The sequence below is a fragment of the Falco biarmicus genome, chromosome 1, assembly GCF_023638135.1.
Source record: "Falco biarmicus isolate bFalBia1 chromosome 1, bFalBia1.pri, whole genome shotgun sequence".
NCBI classification, from domain to species: domain Eukaryota; kingdom Metazoa; phylum Chordata; class Aves; order Falconiformes; family Falconidae; genus Falco; species Falco biarmicus.
This window is the reverse complement of record NC_079288.1, coordinates 119,857,736-119,880,727: the sequence shown is the minus strand read 5'-3', so window position 1 is coordinate 119,880,727 and position 22,992 is coordinate 119,857,736. Positions and strand designations below refer to the sequence as shown.

The following is a 22,992-nucleotide window of genomic DNA, read 5'->3' as shown; positions in this document are numbered from 1 at the left end:
CAACCTGAACAATTCTATAACTCTGAGGTGCAGTTCTTTAATAACAGCATTTTCTGGCAAAATGAAGGCAGCCTGACAGGACGGCTTTGGCTGTGTCTTCTGGAAAGCTGTTCCATTTATGGTATATGATTACATTTTTACAAATAGAGTGGGATAAATGTTTACTGCTGCAATGAAAGTTTTACATATGTACATTAGGTGTCAAATAAATAAAACACTTTGGGTATATGAGATGTAAATACTGTTGGATCTTCTCCTTTCAGAGTGTCTTTGTATATTCCACCCTGGGAGACATGGTTCAAAAGTATTCCCTTAAGTGCTAAGGTGCGTACAGCTTCACCAGATGTGTGTAGCTCATTTGAATGGCTTTGTGGATTAGCTGGCTCGACTGTTGTCTTCACAACAGAATTCGTAAGGTCTCTAGTAAAACATAACACAAACAGTTTTTGTTTAAGCAGTGCTGCAGGTGAGTACAAGAACAATTTCTGCTTTCTTTTGTATTTGTGAATGATAATCTTCGATACGGCATTCTTCAATAAAGAACGTAGTATTTCTGTTTATAATTTCTTGTTATATTAGAGCAGCCTGAATGCTCTGCTTTTGATTACTAATTTTCATGTCTTGGGGCTTTGGCGTGGACTTACTGAGTTGTTTTTAAATGCTGTTTAACTTTCAACTTCCGTGTCTTTGAATTATTGTTATGTTGAAGATTCTGTAGGCTATTCACTGGGCTGTGCATTAAAAAACACAGAGATTAGGGAGAGAGCTACTATCACATGGTACAGAAAAACCAGTTAATTCCAACGAATGATAGTATTTTTGAGTGTTTAATAGAACTTAACCTTTTCTTGGTTTTGCTGTAAACAAAGAGTAGGAGCGAATGTTTTCTAGTGTATTAAAAAGGAATATTGCTTGCATTTTGGGGGGGTTTCTGTATTTCCTTACTGATGGTTAGTTAAGAATAATGTTCTTTCTCTTATTGGGCCTTAATTGTGTTTTGCACTGATTTTGAGCAATTGACCCAGTACCTGGGAAGAATTCCAGTTGTATTTGATGGTGTTTAACAAGGTAGAAGACAGAAATAATTATAAACTCAGAATTTTTCTAAACTTTCATATTCTAGATTCTCAGGAAATGGAGAGACCTTAGAGGCAACAGGTTCTGCTTTTCCTTAGTATGCACATCGTTAGCACTGTGTTTGAGCTAAGAAAGTCTTCTCCCTAGAAAACCTGAAATACATACTGAACCTTAGAGTTGTTCAGTGCTTTATTGCTGCAGTTGAGCACGTTTTTGTTGCCAAGTCAAGGCCTAAAATATAGTTATACTAACATGCACATTTACTACAAATCCATACCCTTTTTCTAATCTCTTTAACCTGCATGAAGGAGTGATGAGCACTGCTGCTACTGCCTTGCTGAAGTTGAATGCTGCTGTAACTGCCTCTGGCTTTGTACATGTCCTGGCGCAGGAGAAAAGGACAAGTACCTCCATTACAGCTTCTAGCCTGTGCATTCAAGAATTCATATAATTCCCTGAACTCCAGCAGCCCTAGTTGTGAGGGAAGTGCTGGTTTATTTCACCTTTTTCAATATGGCTCACCTAAATGTGATGAGATATAAATGTATATAAAAATAATAAACTGTGAACAGAGGAAATAATGAGCTGTCCAGCTGTCTTTAGATTTATATCCAAATTAAATTAAAAAAAATACACACATCCTTCACTGTGCCAGTCTCAGAATTCTTCCCCTCCCACCTCTCCTCACACGTGGAGATACCTCATACTGCTCCTATTCTATTCCCTCTCCTGCCCTCTAACAGCTTTTTGGACAAGTTTGTGTTTGCTGTGTCTGATTCTGAACTGCTCTTGTTCAGCCAGCTGGAGTTGGCTGGGCTGGAGCACAAACAGGACGGGTGATGAGCTCAGGGTGCGGCTTTACCAGGGGCAGGAGAGGAAGGGAAAAGGGAGAGGTCTTCTCTATTCAGCACATTAAGGGAACTTGTAGCACATAACATGACTTGTGCCTTCTTTTCCAGCTTTGGCTGAAATTTAGTATTGGGATCAAAGCTGTTCATAGTACAACTGGAGAAGCCTCATTTCCTTAGAAAACAAAGCTCAAGAGTACCTGTTTTGAAAGAAAATTGAGTACCTCAGTGAATATTTATCTTTTTCAGTTGTTTATTAAGTGTCTCACACTACATGTTACACTATATTAAACACTGATACTCATAAGCTTGAAGAGGATGTGGAGGCACTTTTTAAGGGAGTCTTTGTGCAGTTCAAGCAGTTAGGCTTGGTTTTCAGTTTGCTCTTCCAGAGCAGCTCTTGCTGTTTTCAGTTTACACCTGTAAAAGGCATAAGAATGATCTTGGAATGAAGTCACTTTCAGTGTTGAGTAAGAAGCTCATTTCTTTATTTCCCTTTCTACAGACAGAAGGTACAAGCTGGAAACTAATTGAGTTTTTCACCTAATAGGACAGAAAGCAGACAACTGACAGTGACACCAAAGAAAATCAAGTATAAAATAAGGCCTATTTTGTTTCTCTGAAGTTGAATATTTGATTCTGGAAAGGACCTAATGCACCATATCAAGTCCTATATCGTGGTGCCACGGGCAGTCACTTTGTGTAGTTTTTTTCATAAATTTATGTTGCCTCATCTTAGTTTTTTTGCCCTAGGTAGCCTTATTGGAAAGCTTTTTAGAAACTTGCTGCTTAGAGACTAAAGAACCTCCTGATTTCTACTCTAGCTGCTTTCACACCTAGCCTTTACTCACCTCATCTTTAACCAACATAAATGGGTTCTCCATTTTCCATGGTGACTGCAGTATTATTTCTATATATCTGATCTCATTTGATTTCATTTTTCTTAAGCACAGGTGACTAGAATTGTAAGTCGTACCCTGGATGGGATCCTGTCAGGTCCTGTTAATACTTACCTACATTCAAAAGAAATGTCTTCCGTAACGCATGCAGGTGCTGTGTTTGCCTTTTTCATGTTTTGTGTTACTTGGCTACCTTCTTGAGAATGAATATGCTATTTAATTCCATTATATTTCTGTTATTCCAGTAATATTTATTGATTTCTTCCTCTGTGATACAGTGTTTCTTTTGTACTGAAAAGTGCTTCCAACATCGGATGTTGACATCAGAGAAACCATCAAGGACTAACCTTTTAGCAGGCGTTTTTCTGACTTAGGTTCAGCCTAAAATCTCACCTTAAATGTTGGACTGATGTTCTAAATTGGCAATTAAGTTATCACATCTTTTGGTTGATTTAGGCTCCCACTACCATACATGAAATATATTTAATATATATCCTCTTCTTACTGCTGCTCCCTTTTTTCTTTTTTGAAACTAGATGAAAGGCCGAAAAACCTTGTATTTTTACTTTTCAATTTCTGTTCCTTTTGACAGGTCTCAGTAGTTTTATCTTTTGATGTTATTTTAGCTTCATGTTTTCTGACTTCTTAGGTGGGGTTTTTCACTGGTCTTTTTCATACTTCTTACATACTCCATGCTTAAACATGCATCTTTTTGAGGGGAATGTGGCAGAGGTTATCAGCTAATAATTACTGGGATACATCTCTAGAATATTTTCCAAATAGACATCCCAATTTGGTCTTTGTACTTTAATGTGGATTTTAAGTTTGTAAGCTCTAATTCAGTTCTGTTTGCTTTCATAACTAGCACCTTTTAATTTCTTCAAACCTTTTCCATTTGCAGTTGAAAACTTTTCCTTCAGGATCCTGTTGGGTTTTTTTATCCTGATTTCTAATAATGGGAAAAGAATCAGATTTAGAAAACGCAAGATGTCATTAAGCAGGAAGAGCTGGCAGATAAAAGCATGAAGAGGGCAGAATAAGAAGCCATAGGAGTGGAGGCATGAAAAAGAAGAAAAAGGACTAATTTGTGATGTAGCTTGAGAGACAAAGGTAGCGTAGGGATGAAATGAGGACGAGTGAATGGTTTTCTGCCAGTTTAGTGAACTAAGCTGTTACTGATATGCATGATAACTGCCAGAACTGCTTCAAAGAGAGGGGGCTCAGGGGTGGTGAGATTCCCGCATCATTAGGCTCAGTTAACAATTGAAACCTTTGGTGTAAGCAATGTCCTGGCACTTGTGAGCTGCTATAGGAAGAGTGACTTTTGGAGTGCTTTTGGAAACAGAAGTGCTTATATCAACAGAGGTAGCAGTGGAGGACTGGCAAGTGAACAGAGGTGGGTTTGGAGGAAAAAAAAGTAATTCTTGGACAAAACTTGATAGGTGAAGTTGTTGGGTTTTCTGATCAAGTAACAAGAGTGATACAAGCCTGGATGGAGGGAAGAGGCTTTGACAGTTACTTTTTTACTTTTGTAAAATGATAGAAGTGTGGCAGTAAGGCCTTAAGAGCACGGAGGTAATAGACAAATGTTTGTAAACATAGTAAATGTTGCATGCAGAAAACATTTACTTGAATGTTATAAAGACATTTATGATTTTTTGAAATGACATGTTAATTTTTAAAACAAAACACTCTTTGGCTTTGTATTGTAGTGTAATACCATCTGACTTTCTCATGTTCTTGTCTGTTTTATCTCCAGGAGATGCTCTAGTTGCTGTAAATGATGTTGACGTGAATTCTGAAAACATAGAGAGGGTTTTGTCTTGCATTCCAGGTCCTATGCAGGTACGGTAGTCAAACACTTATTCCAGCTGTCCTCTGTAAAAATTAATGTTGTTCATAGCCTTTTTTGCTTAGGAAACAGAACTTGGGCAGTCCATTTCTTAGAACTTCCTCATCTACTTTTTGGACACATTGGTTGACCAGTCAAACTTTCAGAATTTAATTCTAGTCAGTTCTGTGAAAATAAGTAGGTGCAAGTGACTCAACTCAGTGTCCCATGAAGGGATATTGGGCACAGTCCAGCTGTTACATACTTTATTTGTTATCAGCCAGTCAGAAAGCCCGTGCGACATTGTGCAAGAGGTAGCAGCATACTTGCAGGTTTAGACTAACCGTAACACCTGATATTTTTTTATTTTTTTTTTACTGAGTGTGAGAATCAAGGCATTCTATACTTGCAGAATTCTGAGTATACATGTTTCTTTATGAGAACTAGTACATACACATGTGAAAAATCAAGCTTTATTACTTTTCTGCTTAGAAAACAGATTAACACTTGCATCACAATTCTTGTTGAATACAGGGAAGTAACTCCTTTGAGACTTGCACAAGCTTTTAACCAGTGATAGTTGTAGTTACAGGCAAAGATGGCAAATATGGTTGCTTTGACAGTTATTATTTTGAACACTGATGTCAGCAAATGAAGGACAAGGAATGTAACATTGTGATGCCTTGCTCTTGGTGGGTAATATGGCTGGAGATGTGCAGTCTGGCAATAGGATGTATGAAGCAAGATATTGATGTCTAGCTTAAAAATAAATATGTCAACCACAGAATAGTAGTGGCTTTTTTTGTCAATTACTGTTCTTAAAATGCTAATAATTACTATGCAAATAGTTTAATAACATAATTATCTCTTCATCACTATGAGACTCACAAACCACAAGAGAGTAAAAAGAAGCCTGAATTAACAAGTAGTGCTATTAAAGATATTTAAGAGCATGTAAATGGAGAAATTGATACCACTTTCATATTTAAATAGAAAAATAAAATCTTGAGTATTTAAGAGCTTTTATATTACTTTTAAGATCTTGTAAAACCGAACAGTGATGAAGACCAATAGAAGTCAGTAATAAAGACTGATAACAAAAAAAACAAAAAAAAAAAATTGAGAAAAAAAACCCCAGCAAACAAACCTGACCTGCTGAATAATATTTCTTCCTCCCAAAACATACTGCATATATCTTCGCTTCTAGCTGAATAATTTTGGAGCTATAATGAAGAATTGAATAACTAATAAAGGATTAGACAGGTATTTCAGAATTAAACCAGGAGAGTGTTAATTTCCTAGGATGTTGGTAGCATAAAATTATTTTGGGTTATTCTGCTTAAATCCACTTCCTGGTGGATAGGGTGACAAGGTAAATGTTGCAACTTAGGTATGAGATGGAGCAGGTTAAAATTACAGTGTCTCTTACAGTATGTCTGTAACCTCTTGGTAGTTTTTCTTCAAGTAGAATATATGAGGTGATAATAATAGCAATGTTTTACTGTCCAGAGATAAAAAGAAGTGGAAATTTTAGGTTTTGTTAAACATGCTTCTGTTTGCAACTTACATAGTGTAAGTGCCTGTAGAACTACATCCGCCACTGCAGTAAGATTGAGTACTAGTATGTCAGTTTAGGAAGCTTTCCAAGATATTTGACAGTATGAATCTTGCCTAAGCTACCAGAGTTGTGGTCAGGTGTTGGCAGAGCTCCATGATAGAAAAACCTTGTCTTGCCTGCCTTTGACCAAATATGGAGTTGCTGTAAGTATTATTAAATACAGAATGATTAAAAAAGCAGATATTATATTGTTTATTTAATTGTATCCTTGCTAGATTAAAGTATATGTATTACTTGTTGCTATAAATGCAATGCAACCCTTTACATAGTAGTTACTTTTAATGCAGCATTAATGTTTACATTGTCAGTAAATCTGTCAAGTAGACAGCGATTACTTGAAATGTATACCCGTTTGTCATGTTGGCTTTCCAAAACCTTTTATTAAAGTGCAATTACTCCTTTTCTACTGTGCAGTTTAAGTCAAGCCAGAAGAGTGATGGCTGAAATAGACCAGTGGAGAATTTAAATACAGAGTACTGGGTTTTTTTGCAGTGTAGAACACTGTGTTCATGCTGCTGAAGAAACAGAGGGTTGTTGTTTCTGAGATCTAGTGATAAAGCCAGCTGTTACATAAGCAAAATTGTTAATGTATTCATCATTCATTGCAAAATAGCAAAAAAGATGCAGTTTAAAGCCATTTTACCATGCTTATAAGTTATTTACATAAGCTAAGTCACTGCTTTTCTCGGTTCAGTGTTAAAAATTACTGGAAGTAATTTAAAAAACTACCTAGATTCTCACAGTTGCAGTGTGTGGCGTAACATCTCTCGTTACTGTATTTCTGGAAGTTTGCTTCCCTTACCTCAGTTTAGGCAAACAAGCTTCTAGGCATGTAAGGGCTAATTTAGTGTATTTATTGAGCAGTAGAAGTCCAAATGCAACATCAGATTTTGGTTGGTTGGTGTTTTTTTTAATGGCAGAACTGTTTCTGTTTGGATGCTTGCACGTCACCTAATAAGGTAGTCCTTGCTCTGATTAAAGCATTGGACATCTCATTTAGAAGTTCTGTAGCCATCACTGAATGTGACAGACCGAAGCATACCCCTCAGTCAATGCCTGAGATAGTATGATAAAGTTATATTCTGAAGTTTATACAATATTACATTTCTGTAATCAAAATATCTGCTTTTTCCCAGCACCACAAGACAGAGAAGACAGAATAGGAGGGGGAAGATGGGCTAAAATAATGTATTTTTCCTTATCCCAATACTTGGAAGTTGCAGCATCATTTTACCTGAAATTTTCTAAAAATATTCAGCCTGAGGCAGACATTCAGAATCAGAAATTTCAGACTGAAATTTTGAGTTACAGTTGTGCAAAGCATAACCACATGGAAAACAGAGACTTAAACAGGAAATGGTGCGCAGTCTGAAAAGGCAGGCAATGCCACCAGCTCTGGCTATAATAAAATCCATATTCTAAGGCATACAGCTTTCTTGCAGATAAACAGAAAGCATGCCTTTCTGGGTCAGACCAACAGTATAACTGCTACATTTCCTGTTTCATACTCTCCTGGTTTTGGTTGGGGTAGAGTTAGTTTTCTTCTTAGTAATTGGTGCAGTGCTGTGTGTTGTATTTAGGATGAGAATAATGTTGATAACACACTAATGTTTGAGCTGTTCCCAAATCAAGGACTTGCCTGTTTCCCGTGCTCTGCCAGTGAGGAGGTTCACAAGAACCTGGGAGGGAGCAGGGCCAGGCTAGCCAACCTGAACTAGCCAAAGGGATATTCCATACCATAGACCAGCATGCTCAGTATATAGACTGGGGGCAGTTGGCCAGAGGCTGCTGATCACTGCTCGGGGACTGGCTGGTCAGTGGGTAGTGAGCAATTGTATTGTGCATTGCTTGTTTCGGGGTTTTTTTTTCCCCTTGGGTTTTATTCCTTTTGACCCCCCACCCCCCTTTCATTACTGTTATCATTACTCTGTTTTCTTTCACTTATTAAACTGTTCTTATCTCAACCCATACATTTTGCCTTTTTTTTTCTGATTCTGCCCATCCCACTAGGGGAGCAGGGAGTGAGCGAGCAGCTGCATGGTACTTAGTTGTTGTCCAGGGTTAAACCACGACACTTACACTGACAAATGTTTAAATAAAGGGTATTAAGAAACAATATAAATACAGAGTGACCTTCCCATCATACTTTTCGAGCTCCCAGCGGTCAGTAGTTAGGGACATGCTGGGTCACTTAAGGTTTGTACCTTCTTTTTTAATCTAGTTCTTAAAATTTCTTTCACTTCCACAGCTTACTGTAGCAGTGATTTTTGTAACTAATTTGTCTTACGTTCATTTTTTGTTTTCAAACTGCCATCTAATTAAGTACATTTCACATCCCCAGATTCCTGTGTTATGAGGAATAGTTAACTGCCCATGTCTTATTCTTTATATCATTGCATGCCTTTGGAGATCTCTGTTATGTTCCACTTTTGCCACATCTTTCCTAAGCGGAAAAATCCCTGTATGTGTACCTCATGGTTTGCTGTTATTGTCACCTTCATCCGTGCCTTCTTGCGGTTTGATTAATATTTTTTTGAGAACTCTTCTAAGTCTTAAGAATATGTGAATGCTATATATTTATAGAGTGGAATATCAATATTTTCTGTGCTTTTCCCATTCTTCATTTTATTTCCTTTTTTGTTTTCTGCTGTGCTTTGAACTGGTTTTCTTTAGGAGAAATGAAATCAAAGTTGTGAAAGATTTCATAGTCAGTATTTACAAAAGGGTACTTCAGTAGTCACATATTCAGTCGGATCCTGTGCACTGCTCAGGACAAAGATTCATTTCTCTTCCACAACAAAAAAATAATAGTTTTTTAGGGTATGTAGAAATGTAGTCTTTGGGTCACTTTCTATTACAGCATTTTCCAACCTAGATGGTCTTTTTCCAGTATTTTTTTATTCAAGGCAGGAAATAGATTAAATTCGGGACAAAAGTAGAGGGGAACAGAAAATGTCATGTTTCAAGCTGTTAGAATCAAGAAGATTTGGGAAGGAATATGTAGCCAAATTGTGGCAAGAGATCTTTCTCAAAATACAATGACTTCACACTTAAGCTGTGTGGTATTGCCTACAGGGATGCAGGAGGCAGCATGGATGCCTACAGGAGGAGGGAGAGCTGAAGTTCTCTTTGGTCCAATTTGTTTTGAGCTCTTGCTTGGAGGGCCGTATGGTTGTGTATCTTAAAACAAAACAGACTGAGCTGGTTTTTTTTTAATTGAGAGACTAAAATATAGACTGCAGCAAGAATTACATCTGTGCGTTGTTAGTGTAGAGACTGTAGCTTAAGTCATGAATGTGTCCACAGATGAGATGTAGTAGAAGTTAAGAGAAATAACTATTGAGCCTTGAGGAAATCTGCAAGAAGTTAAACAGGGTATGAGGAAAATCCTCTGAAATACATGCAGATGGCATGGCAAAGAAAGAGAACTGAGTCACAGAATGCTGGAGAAGAAAATATATATCTATAAAACTGTGAACAATCAAGTTATTGGGTCTTTAAAAGCCACTGCTTCTTAACTGGATGTTTCTGCTCCTGGAGTCCTGTTAACATGCAGTTTAATGAATTGAAACTGAAATGACGAGGAGAAAGCAGGGGATGAGTTACTGTCAGAAAAGGAAGTGGTAGCACGCGGTAGGAGAGCAGGATCGAGTACAGCGCTGTTCCAGAGAATGGGAAGAGAAAAAAAGCTGTTAGCAGCCAAAAGAGGAGAGGAAAAGATTAATGAGAAGTGTTGGGAAGGAACAGAGGGGAATGGGAAGATGGCAGTCAGTGACATAAGTGTTGTAGTTGGAAGAGCCAATGATGGCACTTCTCTCTGATCTAGTTTGACAGGCAGTGGGTGTCTTAAAGCATCATTATTTCGTGCTGGCACTCCTCTCTTAAGTTTCTGTATATACATAGGCAATTACGAAAATGTAAATTATTTGGGTTTAAATGTATAAATTACCTCTGCTTGGGCTTTTCAAGTATAAACCTTTTTGGTTGCATCAATCGTTAGGCTAAACTTTCACTGAGTTTTAACGAGAAGCAGGATTTGGTGTGATGTATTATGTTTAGAACTTCCCAGTCAATAGGCATGTTAAAGATACTTTAAGGCAGACAAACAATCTTGAGTAAAAACATATGAAAGAGAGAACTGAGAGCATGCCTACTTAGTCCAAATAGATATATGTTCAGTCACTTTGAACAATGATGAAAACTAAGGAAGTAAACCTATTTATTCTCCTCAGAAATTACAATTTTATGATCAGTCAAGGGCTAGGTATTTCTCACATATCCTTCTTTCATACTTAGGATGAAGTGTTCATTCACAAAAAAAACCCCACACCACTCTTTCATAACTGCTGAAACAACAAAAGTATTTTTTGTAAGGCAGTGTTCATAAAAAGGACGTCTGTAAAGCAAATTGTGAAACATGTTTCCACACTAGGTTTGGATTTTGTGTTGCTTGAGAGCCAGGAAATATGCATTTATTCTAAATTTCCTGATCTTTATTTGGGAAATAAGTGACAGTAAACATCATATAATTTTTTGAGAAAATAAGCTTGATCACCTAAACTTCAAGTTATTTTTTAAGAGAGAATGCTTTGTTTGTGCTTTGATTTTAATTGGTTTTTCTTCTGAAGACATAGAGCAGCAAGTGCTGTAAACAATTTTTATGCTTCTTGCTAGTTGTGCGCAATTGTTAAATTTAGCAACAAAACTCTTATTTGCTGACTTTACAGTTAAAAAAAGAAGGAAAGTTAACACAGTGAATATGTTGGCAGATTGAAAGAATTGCTACTCTGTTACAAAATAAGACTTTTGCAGTCTAATGTAAATTGATTTTCCTGTGCAAATATACCTGTCAGTGCAGTCAAAAGAGCAAATAAATGCTCATGAAAGAGTCTTGAGGATATATACTTATGAAAGTGCTGACACTTTGAAAAAAGTCAGTGTGTGTTTCAAAAGCATTGTAATAAGTTTTGTGTTCAAACAAACCCGGAGCAGTAAGTATATTTTTCCATTCTCAAAACCCTAAGAATTAAGTATGAAAACACATAAACCACATGCTTACTCATATGGTTCATAAAGCATGTAATAGCTGGCTTTGTCCTTAATAATATATGGTTATGTAATGCTGAATATATAATTGGTTTTCTTGAAACAGCAGGAATTTTTGAATGCTTACATCTTTATCAGTAAAGCTAAGAAAGTTTATAATCTCTTAAAGGGCTCAAACTGCGTCTGTTTCATCTGATACTAGAATGTAATTGTAATTACAGCCTCATTTTCACAATAATTAATTATCTTAATAGGTTAAACTTACATTTGAAACATCAATATTTGAGCCTGAAGGAACTTCTCAGCAAAGGTATAAACGGGCACAGTCAAGTATGAACAATCTGGTTCGGCTCTTGTGGGGAGAAGATAGTACGGACCTTCAACAGGCTATACAAGACGTGCCTCACATTGTTATGTTCCTCACACTGAAACTGGACTCTGAAACATCTAAGGATGAGGTATGTGGCAAACTAAATAAAACTGAAGATGAAGGGTAACGATTGACAACAGCAGCTGTCATGTTTTTTAACGTAAAATTCATAAACAAAAATTGCTAATCATTTTGAGTAGGGAATAGTTTGTAAAAATGTCCAGAATTAAGGCCTGAAATTCCAGGGGGGGAAAAGAATAACATCACTGCTGACAAACTCGTAATTGGACTTGAAATCACTTCAGTGCTGCTGAATGTCTTTACATAAAGAGCAGGGTAGAGGTGTTAAAGAGAAAGCAGAGATAAATTCAGAACTTCATTATTGTCTGTCAGATGCTCACTGTGATGTTTTCAATACACTTCTCAAACTTGAACTATCAAATCTGCCTAGTCAGAAAAATTTTCCCCAGCAGGAGCTGTTGGCAGTCCGTATCCATAATCCATCTAGCTCCTCCTGTTTTGAAATGCTAATATGCCTTTTCTTAGGGGACTCTTGCATGTCGGCTGTTTGCAGTCAACTGTTGATTCTTGCTTGGGCTGCATTTTTGAGCTTCTGAAGTACTTCTCCTTTGTCCAGTAAAGCTTCCTTTCACATTTCTTTCCTTTTTGTGTTCTTCAGAAAAATTTTGCCAGTCTATGTGTAACTCATTAGGTTTGTGTAGGCGGTGGTCATGATGTAGTCATAGCTACAAATACTCCACTCAGAACGCAGGGGCGCAGAACTGTGTGGAGGGCTGAGTCTGACCTCTTGCCCAATCTGAAAATGACAAATGGACAAAGTGGACTTTTTAGGAACAGGCTTTTGGAAAAAGAGTCTTCTCTTCTGTAAATTCTCCTTAGATTTAGCATAGTGCCCCAGTGATCTTGTATTATTTATGACATGGAGACATCAATTGAAGCACAAGTTTTGCCAGTCCCCAGGGACTGGGATGGCAGGACAGTGATGGAGTGGGGGGCAGAAATTTTGCTTTCTCTCCCCTGGAATTAATCCTTAGATCCAGTTCAGTGCTCCATCCCTTCTCTGAGATGTCTTTATATTTTTTGATACCATTTTTCAACTGACAGAAGTCTGTATTGCTCTGTTGGTGATGAGTAATAGAGAAAAAGTGTTACACCTACACGTAATGGAGTTTACTTTTATCTTCTGAACTGGGAGGACTGGGGAGGACAACCCTAGAAAATGACGTGATATCATAGTATCATGTAAAAAATGTTGTAAGTTTGCAGAGTGAAGTGGTTGAAAGCTAGGAAATGACAGATTTATGGCCACTTGTGCAATAATTCAGCCCTTTTGTACATATGCATCACGACATTGTCTTAAGTATTCATTTTTTTCTGAAAGATGCCTGTCTTGTGCAGAGGACAAGATGGACAGATGAGTGTGTGTAATTAAGGCTTATTAGGCAACTGTAAATCCAGTACTTCATGACTGGAGTACTTTGCAATATAAGTCATGCTCTTAACATTATAGTTTTAAGGTAGTGTGTGCTTCACTGCGTATTACAGCAAGATCTAACACAGTAAGCTTTGGTTTGCAGTTCTTTCTAATCCTGTTTAAGAGATTAAAATGTTTTTCATGGGAAGTACCTTCAGCAGAAATTAGTTTATACAAATGAGCCTTATAATTATTACTTTTTCTTTTTTCAGTAGTGTTGCAGCTAAGCAATGTCTCTCTTTCCTACCTGGAAAATGCCTCCATTAAAACATATGATACTGCAGTATTTTTTTTTGCTTTGGTATTTGCATATAATAAAAATGAAAGGAGCTCATTTAACTGTAAATTAAATAAACTTAAGATGCTTTTATCCAGGTTTACTTACATACTGCAAATAGTTCTTTTTTTCTTCAATTCTAAGTTTGCAGTCCAAGACTGCTATGTTATGTGGATAGAACAGCTATGGACAATCACTGTAGACTTAGACCAGTGTTTTATTGGTCACATGAACTTTATGAAATATTTAAAAAATAATTATTTCAGGGCCTCTGGCTCTTCTGTTGGTAGGTAAATAGATATGCAAATGGATAATTGCCTTTCCTGCACTTCAGAGTAAATGGAGTACTGCTCTCTTGCCCAATTGTTTCCTTATACTCTCCCAAGAAACAGGATTAACCCTGAACGTTGAGCAAAGGTAAAAGAGGGATTGTAATGCACTTGTTCTCCCTTCATACCATGGAATAATTGTTTCCTGAGAGGTCTTGGCAGTTATGCAGCCCTAAATAGTCTCTAATGTTGGGACGTGCTTTGTTGGTGTAATCCAGCTCTTTATAACACTTCCTAACAAAAGAATGCCACCTTCTTCAAGGCATTTATCTTTAATTTCATTTGGTGAGCAGTAAGCGACATTTCTCCTGTGGATGTACTGTTTCAAATTTAGTTTACAGTAGTACTTCAGATTAGCAGTGAAGTTATTATATATCTAAGCCATATTGCACACTAAAAATATAATGAACCTTTACTAAGCTTCTTTGCCCATATCCAAAGGAGGCATGGTATGTAGATCACGTCTATGTTAACAATGGCAACTAGAACTAGTAACTAATTCTTGCACTTGTGAACTTCTGGCACCCAAAAATAGAATTAATGAGCTCTAAGACTTCTGAATTCTATCTACTGAACTACAAAGGAAAGTAGTATCAGAAATAATTGAGGATATGTGCATGTGTGTGGAAGATGCCCCTTACGATAATGGTTTCAGTGAGTAAGGTTGATCTTGCCTTTTTTTATGTTTTATTTCAAGGCAGGTATTATGATTGTAACATATGTTATTTGTACCAGCATACAACGGTAACATCTTTATGTGTTAGAACAGGTTTTGATGATACGATGTCTTAAAAGGAATAATGGTCATATCCCTCCTATGTGATAGTATTCCTGGAAGCAGGTGTTTAGCATATTTGCAAAGTAGGTATTATGAGTACCTGTTAAGATAGCTTGGTTCATACAGACACTGACTTGTACCGCCTGTAGTGTTTCTCCCTGTTTTTATAATTTCTGAATTGATCTTTATAGTTGTCTTTCATATACTGGGGTTTTTTAAATCTTACATATGATGCAACTTAAAGCCTCTTGTCAGTGCATTCTGTTTGAACATTATAGGGTTTTAGCTGATCAGCACCATTTTGACACAATTTCTGTCAGTCATTTCTTATGTTGTCAAGACTGTTCTCATTATTTTTTAAATGTTATTTAGGCTCAGTTTGAGAAATTAGTAAAATAAACATAAAAAAGGGAAGCTGTTTGATAAGCCATTAGTTTAGGTAGTCTGTCCAGATTGGGGTTTTTCGGGTTGAGGCAGCATTTACACTTTTTAAGAAATGAACTACTTCTCATTTATTACTTCCATTGTAATTGGCCTATGAACTTTCGCCTTGCTCTGACAACAGCTGCTCTTGTATGGTGGTATGAGCTGAACCTTGCAAGCTCACATATATATGTGTGTGTGTCTATATATACATATATATGTGATACAGCTGTGACCTTTTGTTACAGTTGTCTTTTCTTCCCCTGGGAAAGTGTACAGATAATTCTCAAATGAATTCTGTGTAAAGGCCCCACTTCACAGTGAGGAGAAAAAAAGGCTCTTTCTAACCCTTTGTAGTGCTGTAATTAGAAAATGGCAGGGGGTTTGCCAGTGAGGGATTGATTCAAGAAAAAAATAATCCTTGTCACTAATGAGTACTTAAAAATAGAGCTAATTAAATTGGATAAGAATGAAGAGTTGCCAGGTCCTTCAGTAATGAAACTTTACATTCTTTTAATCTTGGTGAAGGAAAATTTTCTAGTGGGTGTTGGTGCTGGCTGTGCTTAGTGACATAAATGGGAAAGTTAAGTCATGTCTATGCTTCTTTTGTTTGTGTAGAAAGATAATTCACTATACTCTTTGCACTGATTATGCTTAATGCTACATGCATTATTTCTGGCCCGTCATGGTTTGGCGGAAAGCAATAAACACGAGGGAATCATATGTTTGCTTATTACTACATTTTTATGATTGTGGAAATAATAAATATAAGATTTTTGAAAATAATTTAAAAAAAATATTTTAAAGAACTGGCTAGAAAAAGAAAAATAATTGCCACAAATGTTTCTCTCTACTGATCTTCAGTTTTGAGATGACTTTTTTAAGAGTTTGCAGATACAAAGGGTCAGAGGCTTGGTGATAAAATTGTTAATGGTGTACATGTTGTTTGCGTATATAGCTCAGTTATGTTTTGTGCCATACATGTAAAGCAAATTAAGTAGGGTTATATAGAGAGATTGGAGGCTTTGTATTGTTGGTTTTAAAGATCTAAACCACAATACTGAAACAACCATACAAACACTAGATATCTCTTGAAATCAGATTTGTTAACAGTGTACTTTAAGCTCTAAAAGGCAGTGGCCATACTGTTTGTCATTTTATGTTTCTCCATATAATAATGATTCTAAATAAGTCCTACTTTCCTATAAAATAGAAAAGTTAAAAATGTCAGAAATATTCATGTGCATTTTAGAACTTTCCAGTATGCCAGTGGAGACCACTGCTTGCTTTTACCATGTGAAAGTATATGATAAAAGCTTTCACAGTTAAAAAAAAAAAAATGATGCCAGAAAAAAACCCTTTTAATCTTGTTAGCTGTGGGGTTTGGGTAGGGGTTTTTTGTTTTGTTTTGTGATTTTTGGTTTTGTTTTACTTGCTTAACAAACAGCTTTACTTTCTTCACAGCAAGAAATTCTTTATCGGTACCCCATATCAGAAGCGTCCCAAAAACTGAAAAATGTGAGAGGAATATTTCTCACACTGTCTGACATACTGGAAAGTGTTACTGGTACCCAGATTATCAGGTAAAAGTATTTGAAATGTAACATATTACTACTTTTATTATTTTATACATATGTGTTCAGAAAACCACGCGTGGGTCATGCGTCAAGTTCTAGACAAAACAGGAGTGACTCTGCCTGTTAGGCAGTAATCTTTTAACTTGAACAGCGTGCCTGAAGTTGGACTGCTCAGCCCAGGTGTACACTGATTTGGGGGAATTTCTTTGTCATGGGTGGCAATGACTAGGATTTTTTAGTTCAGTGAAATTGTTTTTAGGTCCCTTCTTAGACCTCTTAAAACATTCTTACCTAACCTGAGATTTTGTGGCACTGTACTATGGCAAACTGGAAATTCTACAACAGCTTCAACAAATTTTAAAACAAATTTTTAAAAGATAAAATGTAATTCAGTTAAATTCATGAATGCCTGCTACTTTTAAATTAATTTCATTTCACATTCAACTTGGAACATCTGAAAGATTTTTTGATATCTACAGACCAGGACTCTAGTAAGAAGTCTAATAAAAAAAAAAAAACACTCCTGAGTTTCTAGAGCAGCATAGGGGTGGTGGAGATATGTCAGGAGATTATTGAATATGTAAAGGTAGATGGTTTTCTGATGGAATAATTAGAAGTGAGATAGCAGGTATCACTTTTCCACTTCACACTTCTTCCCATTGAGAATCAGTACATGAGTTTGCAGCTCCTGAGGATCTCTGGCAAGATTTCCTTCAGCACATCAGTGCCTCCTGTGTAAGACACAAGACCTAGATGGGTATAAAAAAGCCAAATGCAAGTGGGACTTCAGGCCCAGAAATACACAGTGCAAGCAGTAGTGAATGTCATTGGCAATAATAAGGAATTCCTCAAAAGGCAAAAAGCCTGTTTGATATATTAAAGTTCGGTTTTCCACTGATAAATTTTTCCTTAAAAGGAGCTCTTGAATATTTTTGCTTACCAGAAAATTAATCCTGGCTAATTTACTTTTGTTTACATTTGTTTTTAATTTGTTTTTTTCTCAGACTTGTTAGTATCCTGCTATTTTGAATAAGAAGTTTTAAGACTGCGCTTTAACCATGCTTATAACTTTCCAGTTAATGAGTTCCTAAAAGTCATGTTAGCAGCAGGTATCAAATGCAGGCTTTTGATCTTTTGCATATACCAGTATTTTAATGTGATGCCACATTAATTAGCACTGAGGTATGTTAACCTCTTTTAAATGTTTATGCATTATTATTGTCCAGATTTTCAAACACATCCAAATGACAAATCAATCTGTTATTTTTCTGCTGATATCATGGGTACAGATCATAAAATAATACAGAAATCCATGATAGCATAGATTCACCTTTCCTGTTAAGGTTCTCAATTTCCCATTTTTGAGTTCTAGAAATACAAAGGCACTTCTGCTGGTTTCTGTGGACTGCCTCATCTCTTCCAAAAACAGAATAGATAGTCCTCAGCTCTCCTATGAAGCTTTTTCTGTCAGAAAAGTAAATCACGATTATTGTCTGCACACGTATTGTGTGTCTTTTGGGATGGGAGATGTTTATTTCTTTATAGTTAATTACATTATAAGTATGTAATTTGTTTTGTTTGGAAAGCACTTTTGGTTACGTGAAGAACAAAAATTTTCTGGTGACCTGTGGAAATACTAAGGTATTTCTTAACTAATGAAATGACATTTCTCTTATTCAGTACCATCAATTTTATGGTATGAGAGAATCGGTGAAGCAAGTTAATTCTGGAGCCGTGTCCTAAAAATTAATTTCTTGAATCTTTTCAGCATAAACTTAAGTTATCCTTCTTTCACTTTGCAGCAGTGTTATCTTGTTATTTAAAATCTCTAACGTGATAGTAAGAGAGGTGGGGTTTTGATGTAAACTTAGTGATCAGGATATTTACAGACCTTGGTTTTAGCAGCAACCAGTACATTGAATCTGATAATCAGGTGCATAATGTGAGCTTTACTGCTAATTAGAACATTGGGTCTAATTCTGTTTCATGTTGTAATCCACTCTGTCTCTACATCTTTCTGGGATTGCTGAGCCTTACAGAGCAATTTTCTATACAAGGAGATAGCATAAGAGTTCAAGCTTATGTTTATCACACAGGTAATGTGTTCAAATACCTCTTGAGCTTGTTGTCAGAATGTATATAGAGTCTTTTTAAATGATTTTGTGAGTGACTGCTATGTTCAGAACTTTCATTAGTACCTCCAGTTGCCTCAATGTGATCTGAAATGACATTCATTTTCTAAGTTGATTGTATTAAAAGCTAGGCAGGAAGACCTTTAAAGAGCATCTGAATCATTCAGAAGATGACTGTAGCTCTTCAGTAGTGCCTGTTCAACCATTACATTTGTATACTTGAAAACATTACTACTGGCGTGATCTGTTTGGAACAGGAATCAGAGAGTCTTTGAGTTCTAATTAATACAATTACCTAGCCCAGCTGCATGCATGTGATTATACATGAGCACAAGACTTTGCATACAAAATACTTATAAATCATTCTGGCTTATAGTGGTGGTCTTCTATAACTTCACAGTGTTAACAGAAGTACTTCTGGTTTAATTTTCGTAGTTCCTCGCTCTTCTTGTGCGGAAAACTGGTTCAAGTTGTTTACTGGAAAGAATGTGATAAGTTGCTTGTAATTGGCCTTCCTGAAGAAAAGTAAGTTTGAAGTAGAATGGTTTGTTTCCTCTTGTGTGTCCTTATATTGTACTCTTGTATCAAAAAAAGCAAGACAGGCAGGGCTTACAATGTACTCTTTTTACTATAATTAGTTTCTGTACCTGTGATCCCACTTTTTTGATTGACTTTGTTTGCATCTTTTATATATCCATTGTTACAGTTTCTTTTTCTTCTAAACGGAATGAGGTCTCATAAGATCTCAGAAATATGTGTAGGCTAGAAAACAGTAATTTTGAGTGTTTGGTAAAGTCAGGTTCTGATTAGAGACTACCGAATAACAGCAGTAATATTACATATTTATGTGTCCTAGGAGGACCTTTTTTTTCCCCCCTCCTTTTCCCGCCCCCCCCCCCCCAGCTTTACTACTGTCTGTGTCATCATGGGCAAGTCACTTGGAAGAAATCTGTTGTGCAGTCCAGTTAAGAATTTTTTGTTTCCACTATGTCACTATTTGAGAATAGAGCTTTTCAAAATATGACTACACTTAATTATAGTAAAAATGTTATAAACATAGCTGTACGTTTGAATTTTTATTTTTTAGTGTGCCACTTTCTCAGCTGAGGAACATGATTGAAGATGTTGTCAGGACATTGAAATTTATGTACAGTTCTTTAGACAGGTGAGTTCTTTCAGAAGTATTTTTATTGATGCTGATTGAAAAATAGCATTAATTTTAATGCTTACATGGAATTTCTTTGCATGTTGCTTTACACTTCTGCAAAAAAACGGAATTCTGTTCTTGCCTTTTTGTGTCAGTCTCAACACTGTTAAGACTCTTTTTAAACAGCCTGTGTTACTTCAGAAAGTTTTGTCCTTAGATTAGGTTAAATCTAAGTCACTGTGGTTGTCAACAGCACTCTGCAAATGTTATCCTTTGTGTTAAAGCACCATCTGTAAAACGTACATATGAATCAGTGTTGTATTTTTAATAAAGTAAACACTCCAGAATTCTCAACTTCATTTGGCAGAGTAGCTGTCTTTCTCTGCATTTGGAAATCACCCAGAAAATTTTCAGTGTGACTATAACCTAAACAAAATTGCCAAGGTAGGCTGTTCGTATGCTTGCTTTCAATTCAGGGTTAAAGTGCATATGCCATAGAGAAAGAAAAAGAAAGATGTTAATTTCCAAAAGGATGAAGCTGATCATTGTCTCATCTTCAGTTGGTCTAAGACATCTATGGTGCTTCGGATTTTTTCTTTGTTTGTAGGTACTGCCTGGATATGGGCCTAGTGGGATTTTTTATATTTAAAATGAATGTTAAGAAAAAAAAATCTAAATGTAGTGTCATGCTCTAAAGAGACTTCTGTAGCACAGAAGGTTATATAAACAAGCTACATGTGTCTGAATGTTATTCTAACTTGGAGTTCATGTTTGTTCAGTGCTTTTTGCCAGGTGGAAAATGTTTCTTGCCTGGATCATTTTTTCAACCTGTTCTTCCAGCGTGCACTTCAGCCTACAAGACTCAAGTCAAATGCCAGCCCAAGTGCTCAACACTATGATACCTGCAGTGCATTATTCTTAGACAGTCTCCCAGGCTTGCGCTGGCTGACATTGCCTCAGGAAGTCAAGGTAATGTCATTTTTGGATCTTTCTAGAAAGACTTGTATATGGAAAGCCAAGAAAATTGATGCGGGCATCTTCTGCTGTTATTGTGTAATTTACATAAGTGCTTTGCCCGTCCCAGACCACCCATTTTCTATAGGATCCTTTATTTAAGAACTACACAATCATTTGCGTATTTGGAACTACACAGTCATTCCCACAGGAAACACTGCTATCATGAGTGTAGTTTGGTGACTTTAGGAAGTCTAAATCTATGAAGAGAACGTGATGACAAAGGAATTACATTTTATGTAAAAAAAAATTATAATAAAAAACATCTATACGTGCATACCCCACAACCTCTCTAACAGCTAGCATATGCAGTAGGGAAAGCAGCCCCTGGTATGTAGGTTTATGTTTGATTTTGACCATTGAAGTATTTTTCTAGGTAGAAAATACTACTGCAGAAGCTCATGCATAACTAGATATTTAGGAGAGTTATAAATGCCTGTTGCAGAATCAAAATAAGTACCCATACAGCACTTGTTTGACATCATATAGGTACAGCTTTTCTGCACCAACTCACTGTCTGGTTACCTCCCAATCAGAAATCGGATTGTGCTTTAAGCAGTAGTAAGACAAAAGCTAGATCACAGTAAATAGCATTATAGCTTTCAGTCTTAAGCCTTCATTTTGATGACATTAGGAAGTTAAAATAGGGATCATTAGGATAATTATTAGTAAAGTAATATTTTTAAATAAAAATAATAGATTTTATACATGTGATGCATAATCTCTGGCAAGTCTTCTGTGAAGTGGTTTTTCACATACACCTTAGAATTGACATTGTTAGACCAAGATAGATGAAGGTGATATTTCTCAGATTTGAAACAATTGTAACAACTTTGTACAAGAGAAATCAATCCTAAGGAGATTTCAGCAGTGGAACCATACTGCTGAACATAGCAGAGACCAACATACATGGTCTTATGTGGTTTTGTTTAGTATTTATGGTATTATTTGGAATTATATATCTATTTCAATTACACAAAATCAAAACTGAATTCAGATTTAATTGTGCAAAACAAAGTCTGCAACACGGGTTGCAACTAGAAAAACTTTGTCTTACTGGGGGGCAGATTCTGTAACCCAGTTCCAGCATAGTTTGGGTCTGCACAGATAAGCAAATCCTAGTAGTTGGCAGACAAGCTTATTATAATACCTTTTATTAATGTAGTAAGTTCTGTCAAGTGAACAGGATACAGTCAGCCAAGGATGTACATAGAGGAAAAAATTTATGAAATTACATTTACCACAAAAGTTGATAGTTGTGTCTCAGGTACAGAAAGTTCCTCTAAAATGTTTTTTCTTGTATATTTTTTTTTCTGATGTGTATCCAGATCATCTTTTAATATATATATAATTTTTTTAAAAATGTATTATTAAATAACACAATTGTGTATTTAGAAATGAACCAGAAGACTTCCTTTACTCTTTCACAGAGCTTGTAGTTTCCAATATTTTTTTTCTCTGTTTTCATGTTACAGTTTGCTATAAAGTGAGTTAGCATCACTACCTAAGGGGTTATGTGTTCCATGTAAAGCATTGCTAAACCATGGTTTGATCTGACAGTAGGTTCAGTTGAAGATAACTGAGTCTTGCTAGGTGCAGTTTCCTGCTTTATTTTCAATTATACTGGAAGTACAGAAATCGAAGTGTACTTTCAAGACATGGTGATTGTGAAATGATTGGGTTTAAGTTTCCTTCGGGGACTTTTGTGTGGCACAGAGTACAGGAAAGCTCTCTTCCCTGCCCCCCCCCCCCCATTTTCTTGGTTGTCTTAAATGAAAAGCTCTATTTTTGGAAGACAGTATAGTCTGCTTGGATAAATAATGCATCCACAAGAAATTATTTTATAGAGCGCTAAAGCAAAAATTTAAGCAGGGCTGGTAATACAAGTACCCTGGCTATCTCCTGGCTTTTTTTTTTTTCCTTCCAATTGCTGTAATCTCATCAGTATTCATAGTTGTTATTCCATTGTAGGTTTTACTAATGTTTCTCATTTTAATCCCATAGAGGGGTTTTTTTTTTCCTAATTGGGTCTTTAGCCTCTTAGCAAAATAAAGTTAAAAATGAGGCAAAATGAGGCTTCTTTATTGAATTTGTAGCAACTTGAGGTAGAAACCATCTCACCTTCTTTTAA

The 22,992-nt window shown here is 36.2% G+C and overlaps 1 protein-coding gene across 4 annotated transcripts in view; it reads left to right on the top strand.

Moving 5' to 3' along the window:
- The window catches only part of INTU (inturned planar cell polarity protein), a 55,651-nt gene that overhangs the window by 18,711 nt on the left and 13,948 nt on the right, over positions 1–22,992 (top strand). For all 4 annotated transcript variants that reach the window (XM_056324426.1, XM_056324417.1, XM_056324435.1 and 1 more), the window contains exons 3-8: positions 4,584–4,669; positions 11,574–11,777; positions 16,456–16,574; positions 19,136–19,225; positions 19,788–19,865; positions 20,627–20,816. In XM_056324426.1, coding sequence (XP_056180401.1) covers positions 4,584–4,669; positions 11,574–11,777; positions 16,456–16,574; positions 19,136–19,225; positions 19,788–19,865; positions 20,627–20,816 — 767 coding nt within the window. The remainder of the gene's footprint in view (positions 1–4,583; positions 4,670–11,573; positions 11,778–16,455; positions 16,575–19,135; positions 19,226–19,787; positions 19,866–20,626; positions 20,817–22,992) is intronic.